General features: G+C 35.2%; 3 protein-coding genes across 11 annotated transcripts in view; all 3 read right to left on the bottom strand.

Moving 5' to 3' along the window:
* LOC105559387 (serine protease gd-like) overlaps nucleotides 1–1496 on the bottom strand; it is a 10573-nt gene extending 9077 nt beyond the window's left edge. The window contains exon 1 of one of the 3 annotated variants that reach the window (XM_012007625.1): nucleotides 1085–1496. The gene's annotated coding sequence lies outside the window, so the exon portion shown is untranslated. Of the gene's footprint in view, nucleotides 1–260; nucleotides 796–1084 lie in introns of those variants that run through there. The other 2 variants (XM_012007626.1, XM_012007623.1) reach the window with 2 other exon arrangements.
* Nucleotides 1497–1689: 193 nt separating this feature from the next.
* LOC105559388 (serine protease gd-like) lies at nucleotides 1690–8595 on the bottom strand. 6 transcript variants are annotated; one of them, XM_012007630.1, is made up of 6 exons: nucleotides 8424–8595; nucleotides 5138–5352; nucleotides 4452–4617; nucleotides 3685–4014; nucleotides 2688–3061; nucleotides 1690–2575 (listed from the first exon to the last, which is right to left on the bottom strand). In XM_012007630.1, exons 2-6 carry the CDS (start codon nucleotides 5339–5341, stop codon nucleotides 2306–2308), a joined length of 1344 nt encoding a protein of 447 aa, XP_011863020.1. In that variant the 5' UTR covers nucleotides 5342–5352; nucleotides 8424–8595; the 3' UTR covers nucleotides 1690–2305. The 6 variants fall into 6 exon arrangements, with proteins under 6 accessions (XP_011863020.1, XP_011863017.1, XP_011863019.1 ...); XM_012007627.1 differs by lacking the exon at nucleotides 8424–8595 and adding an exon at nucleotides 8265–8353; XM_012007629.1 differs by lacking the exon at nucleotides 8424–8595 and adding an exon at nucleotides 8222–8309.
* A 2928-nt stretch (nucleotides 8596–11523) lies between these two features.
* LOC105559389 (serine protease gd-like) overlaps nucleotides 11524–13652 on the bottom strand; it is a 9625-nt gene continuing 7496 nt past the window's right edge. Inside the window, exons 4-5 of one of the 2 annotated variants that reach the window (XM_012007633.1) lie at nucleotides 12162–12532; nucleotides 11524–12049 (exon numbers count right to left, since the gene is read on the bottom strand). In XM_012007633.1, the coding sequence (XP_011863023.1) occupies nucleotides 11777–12049; nucleotides 12162–12532 (644 nt within the window). In that variant the 3' untranslated portion in view covers nucleotides 11524–11776. Of the gene's footprint in view, nucleotides 12094–12161; nucleotides 12533–13652 lie in introns of both variants that reach the window. The other variant, XM_012007634.1, reaches the window with a different exon arrangement.

The following is a 13652-nucleotide window of genomic DNA, read 5'->3' as shown; positions in this document are numbered from 1 at the left end:
AATAACTAAATTATTAAATCTTGTACGTTAATGATGCGGACACTCCAGTCCCAGTACTTCGGATCCAGATGTGCACATCTATTCTCTTGGTCAACAACATAAATTTGATAAGAGAGTTGAGAATTTTATAAACAGTTTGCATTAACGATAAACATATTTAGTTCAAAGATATTTTCTCGATAAAGTGGATAAAATTGAATTAAAAACTTATAATATAATACTAAATGCGCTTATTATTGAATATAGTATTTATTATTTACTGAAAACTCTTCAAAGGAGGATGAAACGCTTCAACTATGAACTGTGACCTGTTTAATACGTCACAAGTAGATTAGATTAAATAATTTCGTTTTTCCAACATCATTCACTTTCCCGTTGGAATGAACATTAGCGACAATTACAATAGTTTAGGATAATCTGCACTCAAAGGGTTGATCAGCTTTATGAAATCCAACCTTTAAAAAAACTTTTAAAAACAATACACGTTTAATAACCTCTCCAAACGTACAACTTTATCTAGAAATAAACTTTTTATACTAACACCTGGAATATTATTACTAAGCCTTATTGAGATTCGAACGAAACAGACAATATTTCATATTAATAAACATAGTTTAGGATATAATAATAATGCGAGATATTGCATATGAACCCACTCGCAAATATGCATTAAAATATTTACCCGCGATGAACCAGCAAATCTGAAAAAAAATGTTTAAGCATGTGTTACAGTGAAATGTTTTTATATCACTTTCGCTAATTTCTTCAGTCGATCACTTTTAACAATAGCCCTATTCTGAATAGATAATAGACACCTGCCCATGAATCGATTTTTCACAGTCTAGGAGCACATATACATTTCGAACTTTGATTATTCCACAATAGGAAAACCGGTTTTGACGAGAACGGTCGTCGTTTTATTTACACGTATAACTATCTGTTTCAATTTGTTATGTTCACTTACATCCTTATACTATCATAACAATAACAGAATTATTATTTATCTTTTGTTTCTTAAAATATCGCTTTGCATTTTCTTCTTAATAGTTTTCATGTATCTCCAGCGTTTCGTGTTATATAATACCTTAATATCTTGGTTATGATATTTTACTTATTGGTTATGTTTTTGCACTTATTTTGTTCTAGTACACTTTGTTTAAACACTTTCGCAAAATATTTTAAAGTATTTTTCGTAATGCATCGTAGTGAAATGTAATATTACGGCGACTGATTCCACGTATTCACTATTCGGAATACAAATTCGGATCGACGTTGCTACAAGTTTACCGTATAACAGAAGGCTAACCAGTTCTCTCTCGGAACGCTTCGAAACATGTATATAGTTTTCCTGTTGCAGTCACGTTTGATGCGGTAGTGGGGTACCAAGAGTTAGGTAATGATGAGTCAATCCACGTCATTTAGTTCATAAGGCAGCACACAAATTATATATCATTATATACGTATGTAATGAACGATAGAAAAGAAACGAGCCTGAAACTCCTTTTCCTTTTTTTTCCTTTTTGATGATTTGCAGGAAAAAATGGGAAAATCCTCAGACGTTCAAATAAATAACCCAGCTCTCCAACATGGCACAACGATTACTCAAAAAACCAAAACTGTATTCATGTATTTTTTCAATGATATGCGTAATCACTAAACATTTTCTAACGCTTGTCAAATCTAATGCAATTATTATTAAATATACTTTTATTGTTCTATTCATCTTATTCTCGGTTGAAGTGTTTTCTTCCGCCATTTGAACAATTCTTCAAAATACCACAAAAAACATTATACATATGTTTTTACTTAATGTAATTCTAGTTGATGTAATCAAAAAAACACAAGTAAATCTGCTTGAAATGTACGCATGTTTTATGTGCCTAAATTTATCTGGGAAGGCAGGGATGATGCCTAGTGTACGAACAACAAAACTTAAGAAAATAAGGATTCGGATGTCTAAAAAAAGGATACAATTTATTAATACGCGTAAATTAAAATATTTTCTCGATTTTTAAAAAGTATTGAATGTGTGTATCGATTAACATATTGTGACATGTGGTGTAATTAATGTTCTTCATTATTAAGAAGTCCAATATGACAGATATTTATATGTGTAGCAGCTTATTCATTCTGTTTCGTATCCAGATTGGAGACACATTACAAGATGTGTGAATAACCATAAACAGAATTCATATCTGTATAATTCTCACGCGTAACTGTACATAAGTACAAAGTTTTCGAATAAACTTTACACGAGGAAACTTATCGATTAACATGTATGGCATTTTGCAACGCAAGATGAACGTTACATCGACATTTGTTGTTGAAGCCAGGGTATGTATTTTGCCACATCAACATAAACGATGTACTTATGTAGATCGCAGAGCCCACTTCCAATGATTAAAGATCGCGAAACAACGCCACGCAACTCATAACTGTTCGTACTATTGTTTAGAAGTATCAACCCGCTCCCACCGTCACCATTACAAGGACCTAGTCCTTCTTGCGAACCAGCGCAAAAGGTGTCATGCGAGATTACACGAATGTATCTAGCATCCGTCCAGAGACAGGTCTCCTGCAATTTGTGGAACAAACGTCAACGCGAGGATTGTAATCTTTTTGACGAATTTATTTGTCACAGATATACGTAATGAATAGTAATTTTATAATAGCAATTAACTCCTTACTTGACTCACTATCGTCGCCCTCACCATCCGTTGATCGTCGACGTCACGACGATTAAGCTTGTCTCTACCCCATCCTACGACATATCCCGTCCTACTAATGACGTCTTCAAGGTTGGTTGAGCCGGACCATAGACAAATAGGCCTGATGAAAGGATTGAACTCGACGACGTTCTGGAGAGTCAAAATCGCGAGATCGGAAGTAGCTTTGAGATAGTGAACATAATCGGGGTGAATCACGTAGCTCGCGACTTTCCGATTGACAGATCGATCTCCGCGCAATGGGTCCAAGTTAAATCGCCCCGGAACCACTTCCAACATGTCGACAGGTACTGTTTCGTTAGTGAACAGCATGTTTAATTTCATACAGTACCCCGCTGTAAGAAAGATATTCGTATAAATTATATTTTGTAACGATCCAAACTTTCTATCCGGAGGCATCCTGTACGCCCTAGCCGTATTACATACTTCAAATGTGATACTCTGGAATTAAATTAAACAGCTTAATTTAGTATAACAAAAAATAACTACGTGTGCATAAAAACATTCACAATAAGTATGTATATTTATACAGCGCCTAAATCATACTTTTTATAAATATCACAAGAAGACCTTAATGTACTGAAAATACTCTCGAGGAAATACAATATTATGCTTAGAACAGAAACTAGTTGCTCGTTATGTGTAAATACAAATAATAGAAAAAGGTGTGAAATAATAATAAAGAGCCGTTAAAGATTTTACTCCTCTCCATGAGGTGGCATCCAAAAAAACCAGTGGTTTCCGCGGCTGCATTTGAACTCGGATCTTTTCGTTCATTTCTTTGCTAAGCGGCGCATATTTTTTTGCGCTACGCTCGCTACTCCTTAATATTAATGGATAAAAATTAAAATTTTACTATAAACATTCCAGAAAATATATGTAAAACTGGAAAATAACTCACATACAGTTAGTTCAATACATGGACTATGGAAATACTGACTTTTCTCGATTAACATACCTGTTAATACATGTCTGTTTGACAAAAGAGAACCACCGCATTGAAACTTGTATGTTCTCAGAAACCCTTCTTTTGTATTAAGGTAGACTGCAACCACCCATGGCCACTGGCCTGGTAATGAAGTCTCACCATCGGGGATTAGTCTATTTGTTCTATCGTTGTAGTAACCGGTAACACCGCATTCGGAGTTGCTATTGTAGTGCGGATTGTCTATGCGGTAGTCACTCGAATTTCGATGCCACGGCTGAAAATCCTGAGACAGTGGTTCTTCGTTCGGAGGGTATATAATATGCCCCAATTCGATATTGGCTACGATATTTCCACTTGACGCTGAGATGCAATGAAACATATCTCTCAAATCGCACATTAACTTAAAGTATAAAAAGAGTTTCCTTTTCTTCCGAGGATAGAAATAACTTCCAAATAAATAAATAATAGTAAAATCCTTTTTATCTAAAGATATAAAATGATAAGCATGATAAAAAGGAAATAGCGAATGTTTTAATCAGAGTTTTACTATTTATCTCCTACAATATTAGGTTAAAACTTCTATGTAGTCAGATGCGAGTAAGAATTAACTTCATTTGTGCTACATCCCAGATAACATGCATGTCTAAAAGACATCTTTAAGAAGTCTTTAACACGTCTTTTAGACATCTTTTAGACATACACGTCTAAAAGATATCTTAAAGACGTTTTAAAGAAGTCTTGAAGATGTCTTTTAGACAAGCATGTTATCTGGGGTTTTAATCAAATACGGTACTCACCTCCGGGGCCGAGACAATATTTCCGATTGTTGAACCATATCACAGATAAAGTTGGAAATTTTGCGCCCGAAGGAAAATTAATATGATACACCAAAGGTCTACCTTTTTGAACAGCTTGAATGGTTTCTTTTATCGGTCGTGCCAATTCTAATTCAAATAATCCATTCTAGAACGCAAGAATAATTCACCTTTTTCTAATAAAAGGACGCATGACAAACGATAAGTTCTCTCAATAATGAAATTAACCAGTACAGTTAAAGGTAGGCTTTGAGAGTACAATGAAATTACAAAACGTAAAATTACTTTCGAGTTAAAATCATATGCGGAAATAAATTAATGTTATAACAATCCTTAATAATAATGTTTATAGTTGAATGTTTCGTCATGCATTAAAACATTATTTTACATATTTCAATATATTCAGAACAGAAATTACTTTTTGTAAACATTTTCTTACGTAGATATACCATTGTATATTTTTTTACTATGCCTATTTCTGGCAGTTTTATTTCTTTACAATACTAACTAGACTAACTGTATGGTCTTCAGTAGAAAAACTTTGTTTTTAAAAAGACTTTATTTCTGGGTGCTAAACGTATTAAAAATTGCCTGTAGTAATGACAACGAAGTTATACAAACGTCTTCTGCATTCTTAATAGTATTGAAAGTTTACAACATACACTTACCAGAGAATCAGCGGTAGCGTTTAAGGCTACTTGTAAATAAATTTCGTCACTTCCTGGAGGTGAAAAGACTTCGATCCGTCCAAATATCTTGTTTGTCTCAGGGTCGATTACATGTGTGAAGTATTCAGAACACGAAGTTGTTCCATGTACCATGGTAAATAGTAGGTGCGGCAGAAACGCAAATAAGATAACAATTTTAGTCATTTTGTGAAATTCTGTAAATTATAAAAATTCATGTTGTTTATCAATCTTTATTTAACAAACTTTTTAATTAGTTATGAATTTTTTTACTATCTCACATGATTTCAAAATAATTTCCATAATCACAGTGTTATCAACATTAGATTTATCGACTTTTACCATCAACAAATCGTTATACATATAATAAATAACAAAGGACTAATATGTTGGTTTAAAAAAATTATTTTAAACTATAAATCTGCCGTGACAATGCGGTAATATGATAGATTCATAATTAGTATTTAAAAAAGTGTGCAAATTAGAAATTTGCACATGGCTTCCTCATCATTGAAGCGTGCAAATTGGAAATTTGCACATTTCTTCCTCATCATTAAAGTAGGCAAATTAGAAATTTGCACATTGCTCCCATGTTTTTTCAATCCAAATTTCATATATAATTCATTAAAATATGATTAATTAGTTCTTGAGTTATAGACATTTGAAATTTTTGGAAATCATTATTAAAGAAAATTTGCGATAGTTACACCAACCAGAGACATTTCTAAAAAAAAATAATATTAGGACTTTTTGCTTATACTAATGTATACATTTCACCATTACATTTTGTAGCATCACTTTTGAAACACCCAGTATAATGAATTAAAAGTGTTCATGTATGGATTCCGCGAAATTTCAAACATCTATAACTCAAGAACTAATCAACCGAATATTAATAAATTATATATGAAATAGGGGTAGAAAAGACTGGAAAGAGTAATAGAATTAGAAATAGCCCGTTATCTGAAAATTTGCAAAAGTTAGAGCAACCACAGACATTTCACCAAAAATTCAAGATTTTTTCAAAAAGAAACCCATTTACCGATCATCGCAAAAATCAATACCAACCTTCCTTTAGTGATTCTCGACATTTAAAAAAAATAAGCCCGATATTTCAAAATTTACGGAAGTTAGAGCAACCACGGACATTTTTCAAAAAATTCAATATTTGTTCAAAAAGAAACCCGTTTACCGATCGTCGCAAAAATCAATACCAACCTTCCTTTAGTGATTCTCGACGTTTTAAGAAAAAAATTAGCCCGATATCTCAAAATTTACGGAAGTTAGAGCAACCACGGACATTCGAATGCGTACATACACACATACACACATACACACACACAAACAAACACACACACACACACACACACATACAGACATTTTGTAAAAATATGTTTTTTTGACGTTTTAAAATATTTTAAACATATTGCCAAAGAAAACTGGAAAAAAAATTTTTTCACGAAAACAAAGCTTTCTCTATGAGGAAGCAATATGCTCAAGTATTAATTTTGGTATAATAAATTACAATAGATTAGAGACTAGGATCTCGATATATGTATAATGTAATATTATAATGTGCTTTGCGGAATTATGAGACATGCATATGATGGAGAAGACGATGATCTCTTGTTAAAGCTGATATTTTTTCACATAAAATGTTACACGAAGTTTTCTACATTCTGATGTGTTCGCAATATTTGACGCGCCATAACAATAAGTAATTTATTAAATCTTATACGCTGTTCATACGGACAGGCTAGTCCCAGTACCTCGGATTCAGATGCGCACATGTATTTTCTTAGTCAACAACATAAATTTGATAACAGAGTTGAGAATATTATAAACAATTTACATTGACGATACATATGGTAAGTGCAAAATTATTTTCTCGATAAATAGGACAAAAGTGAATCAAAAACTTATAATACTAAATGCACTTATTATTGAATATAGTATTTATTATTTGCTGAAAACTCTTCATAGGAGGATAAATGGTTCAACTATGAACTGTGACCTGTTTAATACGTCACAAGTAGATTAGATTAAATAATTTCGTTTTTGTAACATCATTCACTTTCCCGTTGGAATGAACATTAGCAACGATTACAATAGTTTAGGATAATCTGCACTCAAAGGGTTGATCAGCTTAATGAAATCCAATCTTAAAAAAAACTTTTAAAAACAATACACGTTTAGTAACTTCTCCAAACGTACAACTTTATCTAGAAATAAACTTTTATACTAAGTCACCTGGAATATTATTACTAAGATCCTTATTGAGATTCAAACGAAACAGAGAATATTTCATATTAATAAACTATATAAATAAAATTTCATATTAATAAACATATAAATAAAAATAAATAAATAAATAGTTTAGGATATAATAATGCAAGATATTGCATATGAACCCAATCGCAAATATGCATTAAAATAAAATATACCCGCGATTAACCAGCAAATCTGAAAAACAATTTTTTAAAAAAGTGTTACAGAGAAATGTCTTTATATCACTTTCACTAATTTGTTGTGTCGATCACTTTTAACAATAGCCCTATTCTGACTAAATAATAGACACCTACCTACGAATCTATTTTTCACAGTCTGGGAACAAATATTTATCTTGCACTTTGATTATTCTATAATAGGAAAACCAATTTTGACGAGAACGGTCGTCATTTTATTTACACGTATAACTATCTATTTTTATTTGTTATATTCACGTACATCCTTTAACTATCATAACAATAGCAGAATTATTATTTATCTTTTGTTTCTTAAAATATATATCACTTTGCATTTTCTTCTTAATAGTTTTAATGTATCTCCAGCGTTTCGTGTTATATAATGCTTTATATAATGCTTTAACATCTTGGTTATGATATTTTACTTATTGGTTATGTTTTTGCACTTATTTTGTTCTAGTACACTTTCTTTATACACTTTTGCAAAATATTTTAAAGTATTTTTCGTAATGTATCGTAGTAAAATTTAATATTACCGCGACTGATTTCACGTATTCTCTATTCGGAATACAAATTTGGATCGACATTGCTACAACTTTACCGTATCGTCAGAAGGCTAATCAGTTCTCTCACGGAATACTTACGAAACATGTTTCTAGTTTTACTGTTGTAGTCGCGATTGACAGGAGTGATAGTGGGGTACCGAGAGTTAAGTAATGATGAGTCAATCTACGTCATTTAGTTAATAAGGCAGCACACAAATTATCATGTACGAATGCAATTAACGATAGGAAAAAACGTGCCTGATACACCTTTCCCTTTTTGACGATTTCACAAGAAAAAAATGGAAAAATCCTGAGACGCCCAATGAGCCAGCCAGCTCCCCAACATGGCAACTGTTGGAGGGTGGGTTCAATGACGATTACCGCAGTGTGAGAGTAATGATAGTATATATTTCGTAGTGTTATAATGTAAGCATACTCGCTGAGCACCGACATGTAACGTGGTTATAATCTTACGACTGTTTACTAGCGGCTCGGGAACCGCGGGGCGCGAGACAAGAGCGCCCTCTCTTGGATAACATAATGTCCTATATTATCGGTAACTCTTATCGATGCGTGATCAAGACTCACAGCAACTATTATTCAAGGAACCAAAAATTTATTCATGTATTATTTCAATGCAATGCGTAAGCACTAAATATTTTCTGATGCTCGCGGAATCTAATGCAAGTATTACATATAAAAGACCACTGGTCAAAAAAATTAACGCAACAAGAAATTTACATCAAAATTTGGCAAATTTCAAATAAGCGTAACTTCGCGAAAACTGGTCGAATTGAAAAGTTTTTTCTTTCATTTTATAGGGCAAAGTCTCTGCTTTAAGAAGCTCTTATTGGAATTTGCATTCACTCTTCCCATTTCCCGGAACTTTCTCAAAATCATGACCATGTTTTTTCTCTAAAAAATTGCACACTTTGACGCACTGTGCGGAGTGTAGTAATTTTTCTTCGCCAGTTCTGCTTACGGTATCAAAAAGTGTATACTTTTCTCTTCAATTTAAAAAAAAAAGAAGTTCGTACGATTTTTTTTCGCCAAATCACAGCTCATTGAAATAACCCTTGTGTTTTCGACATTACCGACGATATCTCCGTTAAAAATCATCGTAGTAAGATCGTTTTTCTTTTAAATTAAAGCTTGCACTCTCAGCTTCAAAACTAGTCACCAGATTTTTCCTCGAATGCATCTGCGCTGCTGTAGTTTTTAAAATGTAAGGACATGTTTTTACCTAAAAACTAACCAACTTTGGCCAGGTGCCTGGGCGTACGAAATTTTTTCTCGCTAATTCTGCTCGAAGTATCAAAAAGTATGTACTTTTCCCTTCAATTTAAAAAAAAAGAAGTTACTGCGATTTTTTTTCGCCAAGTTACAGCTTTTTGAAGTAACCCTTGTATTTTCGTTCATTACCGTCGACATCAGCTGTGGCCCTGAAGAGGGCCAGTGGTGTATTCATATCGAACATACTGAGATATGATGGGAAGAAGGCTGCGTGACTTGTAGGACCACACGATGTGCAAAATCCGAACGGCAACCTCCACGTGCACATTGGGTTACGCTGATGTCGACGGTAATGAACGAAAATACAAGGGTTACTTCAAAAAGCTGTAACTTAGCGAAAAAAAATCGCAGTAACTTCTTCTTTTTTTTAACTTGAAGAGAAAAGTACATACTTTTTGATACTTCGAGCAGAATTAGCGAGAAAAAATTTCGTACGCCCAGGCACCTGGCCAAAGTTGGTTAGTTTTTAGGTAAAAACATGTCCTTACATTTTAAAAGCTACAGCAGCGCAGATGCATTCGAGGAAAAATCTGGTGACTAGTTTTGAAGCTGAGAGTGCAAGCTTTAATTTAAAAGAAAAACGATCTTACTACGATGATTTTTAACGGAGATATCGTCGGTAATGTCGAAAACACAAGGGTTATTTCAATGAGCTGTGATTTGGCGAAAAAAAATCGTAGGAACTTCTTTTTTTTTAAATTGAAGAGAAAAGTATACACTTTTTGATACTGTAAGCAGAACTGGCGAAGAAAAATTACTACACTCCGCACAATGCGTCAAAGTGTGCAATTTTTTAGAGAAAAAACATGGTCATGATTTTGAGAAAGTTCCGGGAAATGGGAAGAGTAAATGCAAATTCCAATAAGAGCTTCTTAAAGCAGAGACTTTGCCCTATAAAATGAAAAAAAAACTTTTCAATTCGACCAGTTTTCGCGAAGTTACGCTTATTTGAAATTCGCCAAATTTTGATATAAATTTCTTGTTGCGTTAATTTTTTTGACCAGTGTCAACTACTTTTTTTGTTTCATTAGGTCTATTCTCAGTTCAAGTGTTTCATTTAAACATTAAAAAATTTTCCCAAATCGTCACCAGACATATTATATTTTTTTACTTGATTTAATTCTAGTTGATACAGTGAGGAAGAGAATAGTTGCAACATTATTTTTAATAAGTTTGGAAACGCACATTTAGTTTCTGGTTTACGTTCCAAAACATTTTCTCTAAGGAAAATTTTATTCGAGAAATACATCGGAAGTGCCTCAAAATGGTTTCGGAATGGCCATGGAGTAGAATGTTCCTCGGAGAAGATTTAAAGCGTAACTCTAATTTTAAATGCGTGTTACTAGACTCAATAAAAAAATTAACGTCCCAACCATTCCGTGCATAACTGCGCGTACAACAAAGCTTAAAAAGGGAACAAGTCACATATGTTTAAATTAATGTATTTATTAATACAGGGTGTCGGATTCGATTTTTTTGGACGACTCCAAAGATTATAGTAGATTGGGTCAAGCTGAGAAGAAAAGTTATATAACATTTTACAAAATTCGTAATTATTATCGCGTAATTAAGAAAAACATCTGAGCCAATAAGTGCACGGAGGAGCTGAAGGCCGGACACGGCAGACATGCAAAATGGTGTATTATTCTCCTACCACCAGAAAAACTTTTTCGGCGCTGTGTCATATGTCGCGCGTTCGCTTGCTGCGCGCCGTTCGCCCGCTCACCGCTCCCCGCTCGCCACCGTCTCTCATCGATCGATGCGTGACTCCACTTCTCGCTATCGGATCTTGAGAGATGTCAACACCATTTTGCATGTCTGCCGAGTCCGGCCTTCCGCTCTTCCGTACACTTATTGGCTCAGACGTTTTTCTTAATTACGCGATAATAATTACGGATTTTGTAAAATGGTATATAACTTTTCTTCTCAGTTTGACCCAATCTACTATAATCTTTGGAGTCGTCCAAATCGAATCCGACACCCTGTATATGTAATTTAAAATATTTTCTCTATTTTCACAAGGTATTAAATGGGTATATAGGTAAACATATTCTAACACGTGTTATGATTCATATTTTTTATTAGTAATAAGTCCAATATGGCAAATCATTATATGTATGTTACTTATTTATTCTGCCTTGTATCCAGATTAGAAAGACGTTAGAAGAATACTCGGAATATATAATCAAAAGCAAAATTCGTAACTACTTAATTCTAGTGAGTAACTGTTTACATATAAGTACCGCATCATCGAATAAACTTTACATAAAGAAACTTGTCGATTACCATGTATTGCGTTTTGCGACTGGAGACAAACGTTACACCGAAATTTGTTCTTGAATCCAGGGTACGTATTTGGCCACATCGACATAGATGACGTGTAATCGTGGATCACAGAAGGCATAGCCGGGTGGAACTAAAATTCCCGCAATAATGCCACGCAACTCATAACTGCCAGTGATATTGTTCAGAAGTATCATCCCGTCCCCACTGTTACCCCAACAAGGACGGTTGTTGTCAAGGGAACGAGCACAATAGGTATTATTTGTGGTCACATAAGAGTATCCAATATCATCCTTGATACAGTCCTCCTGTAATTTGTGCAACCAAATTCACCTCGAGACCTTCAATGACTCTGACATAAACATATGTTAAAATTAAATGCAATAAACAGTAATTTTATAATGACAATTGACTACTTACTAGACTCATTATCGACGCCTTCAGCATCCGTTGTAATTGAGCATCACGTTGCTCATGCTCGTCTTTACCCCATCCTACGGTGTATCCTACCCTATTAATGACTTTTTCAAATGTAGGTGAACCAGACCATAGACAAATAGGCCTGATAAAAGGAGTGAACTCGACGGGGCTCTCGAGGGTCAAAACCGCCATATTGAAATCAGTGCTAATATAGTGCTCATAATCGGGGTGAATCACGTAGCTCGCGACTTTACGTATGGCAGATCCTTCTCCTTGCTCTTCGAGCAAGTGATATCGCCCCAATACCACTTGCACCAATTTGGGGTCTATTGTTTCGTTGGTAGCCCTTGATAGTTTCATGACGTCCGCCCCTGTAAAAAAGACAAACGTATGAATTATGCCTCGTCTCGTCCGGATGGATACTATGTAGTGCGTTCCGTCGCGCTGTTACCAACAGGTATTTTAAAGCGTGTTAAAAAAAACACGCACGTTGCCCCGCACCACGCGCGGCCTGTGTTTGCCTGGATTCTTCATTGTTTTCCTGTTGTGCGTGTAATCCAACAGCAAGATTATTTTCAGAGTTGCTATTTCAAGTTTAGATACAGTTCTTGTCGTCGTAATGGGTAAATCATCTCATAAATCGAAGAAGAGGAAGAGGTCGTCGTCAGGGGACAAATTAGCGGGTATCGAGGAGAGGCTCACTCTTCTAATTGATCTCTTATCGGACAGAGAGGTTGGAGCGCTAGGCGTCTCTTCTTATTGTCCACCGTCCATTCCTGCAAACCACGATGACCTTGCGTCAGGTAGCGAGATTTATTCAGGGGATCTCTCCAATGAGGAAGTTTCCGAGATGACCGCCTGCTCGAACGGCGGCACTTTAGCAACGCCTGCTCGGCAGGATAGGCCAAGCGATCCGCACGTTTCAGGTGTGTACGAATATCCCGGCCCTGTTAATCAGGCAGCGGATTCGACACAACCTTTTCCGATTCTCGGAATAACCGCTTGTCATTTATAGTCCCGGATAAGGATCCTTCGGGGAAAGCTCCTCCTTCGCCCTCATCTCTGGATTATAGTCAGGTAATGGTCGTCAATCCCAGGGCGTCTGACGAGACGGATTTGTTGTCAAGGGAGCTTTTCGGCGCTGAACTAGAGAGTTCAGACACCATAGCCTGGAACGATCGGGTCTCGCAGAAATGGCGTGACCTCGTCCGTAGCGGATTGGCGGAGGGTCAACGCACCATCTTAATTGACAAATATTCGCCTTCCAACGAAATGGACTTTCTTAGGGCCCCAGAACTTAATGCAGAATGTAAGTCGGCTCTCAAGAATAACTCAGTGGTCAAGAGAGACGAACATAGTTGTGCAAACCAGAATCAAGTAGGTGTGGCCTTATTCGCCTTAGGAGAAGCTATCTCAGACTTTCTCAAACCTGAGACTCAGAATTCTCTAAGTCCCGAAGCCCGTCTAGCGGTATCTAAAGTCAATGACGGG

This window comes from Vollenhovia emeryi, unplaced genomic scaffold (assembly GCF_000949405.1).
Source record: "Vollenhovia emeryi isolate VEMERY1.0 unplaced genomic scaffold, V.emery_V1.0 DF939276.1, whole genome shotgun sequence".
NCBI classification, from domain to species: domain Eukaryota; kingdom Metazoa; phylum Arthropoda; class Insecta; order Hymenoptera; family Formicidae; genus Vollenhovia; species Vollenhovia emeryi.
The sequence above is the reverse complement of the archived record's forward strand: the minus strand, read 5'-3'. Positions and strand labels throughout refer to the sequence as shown.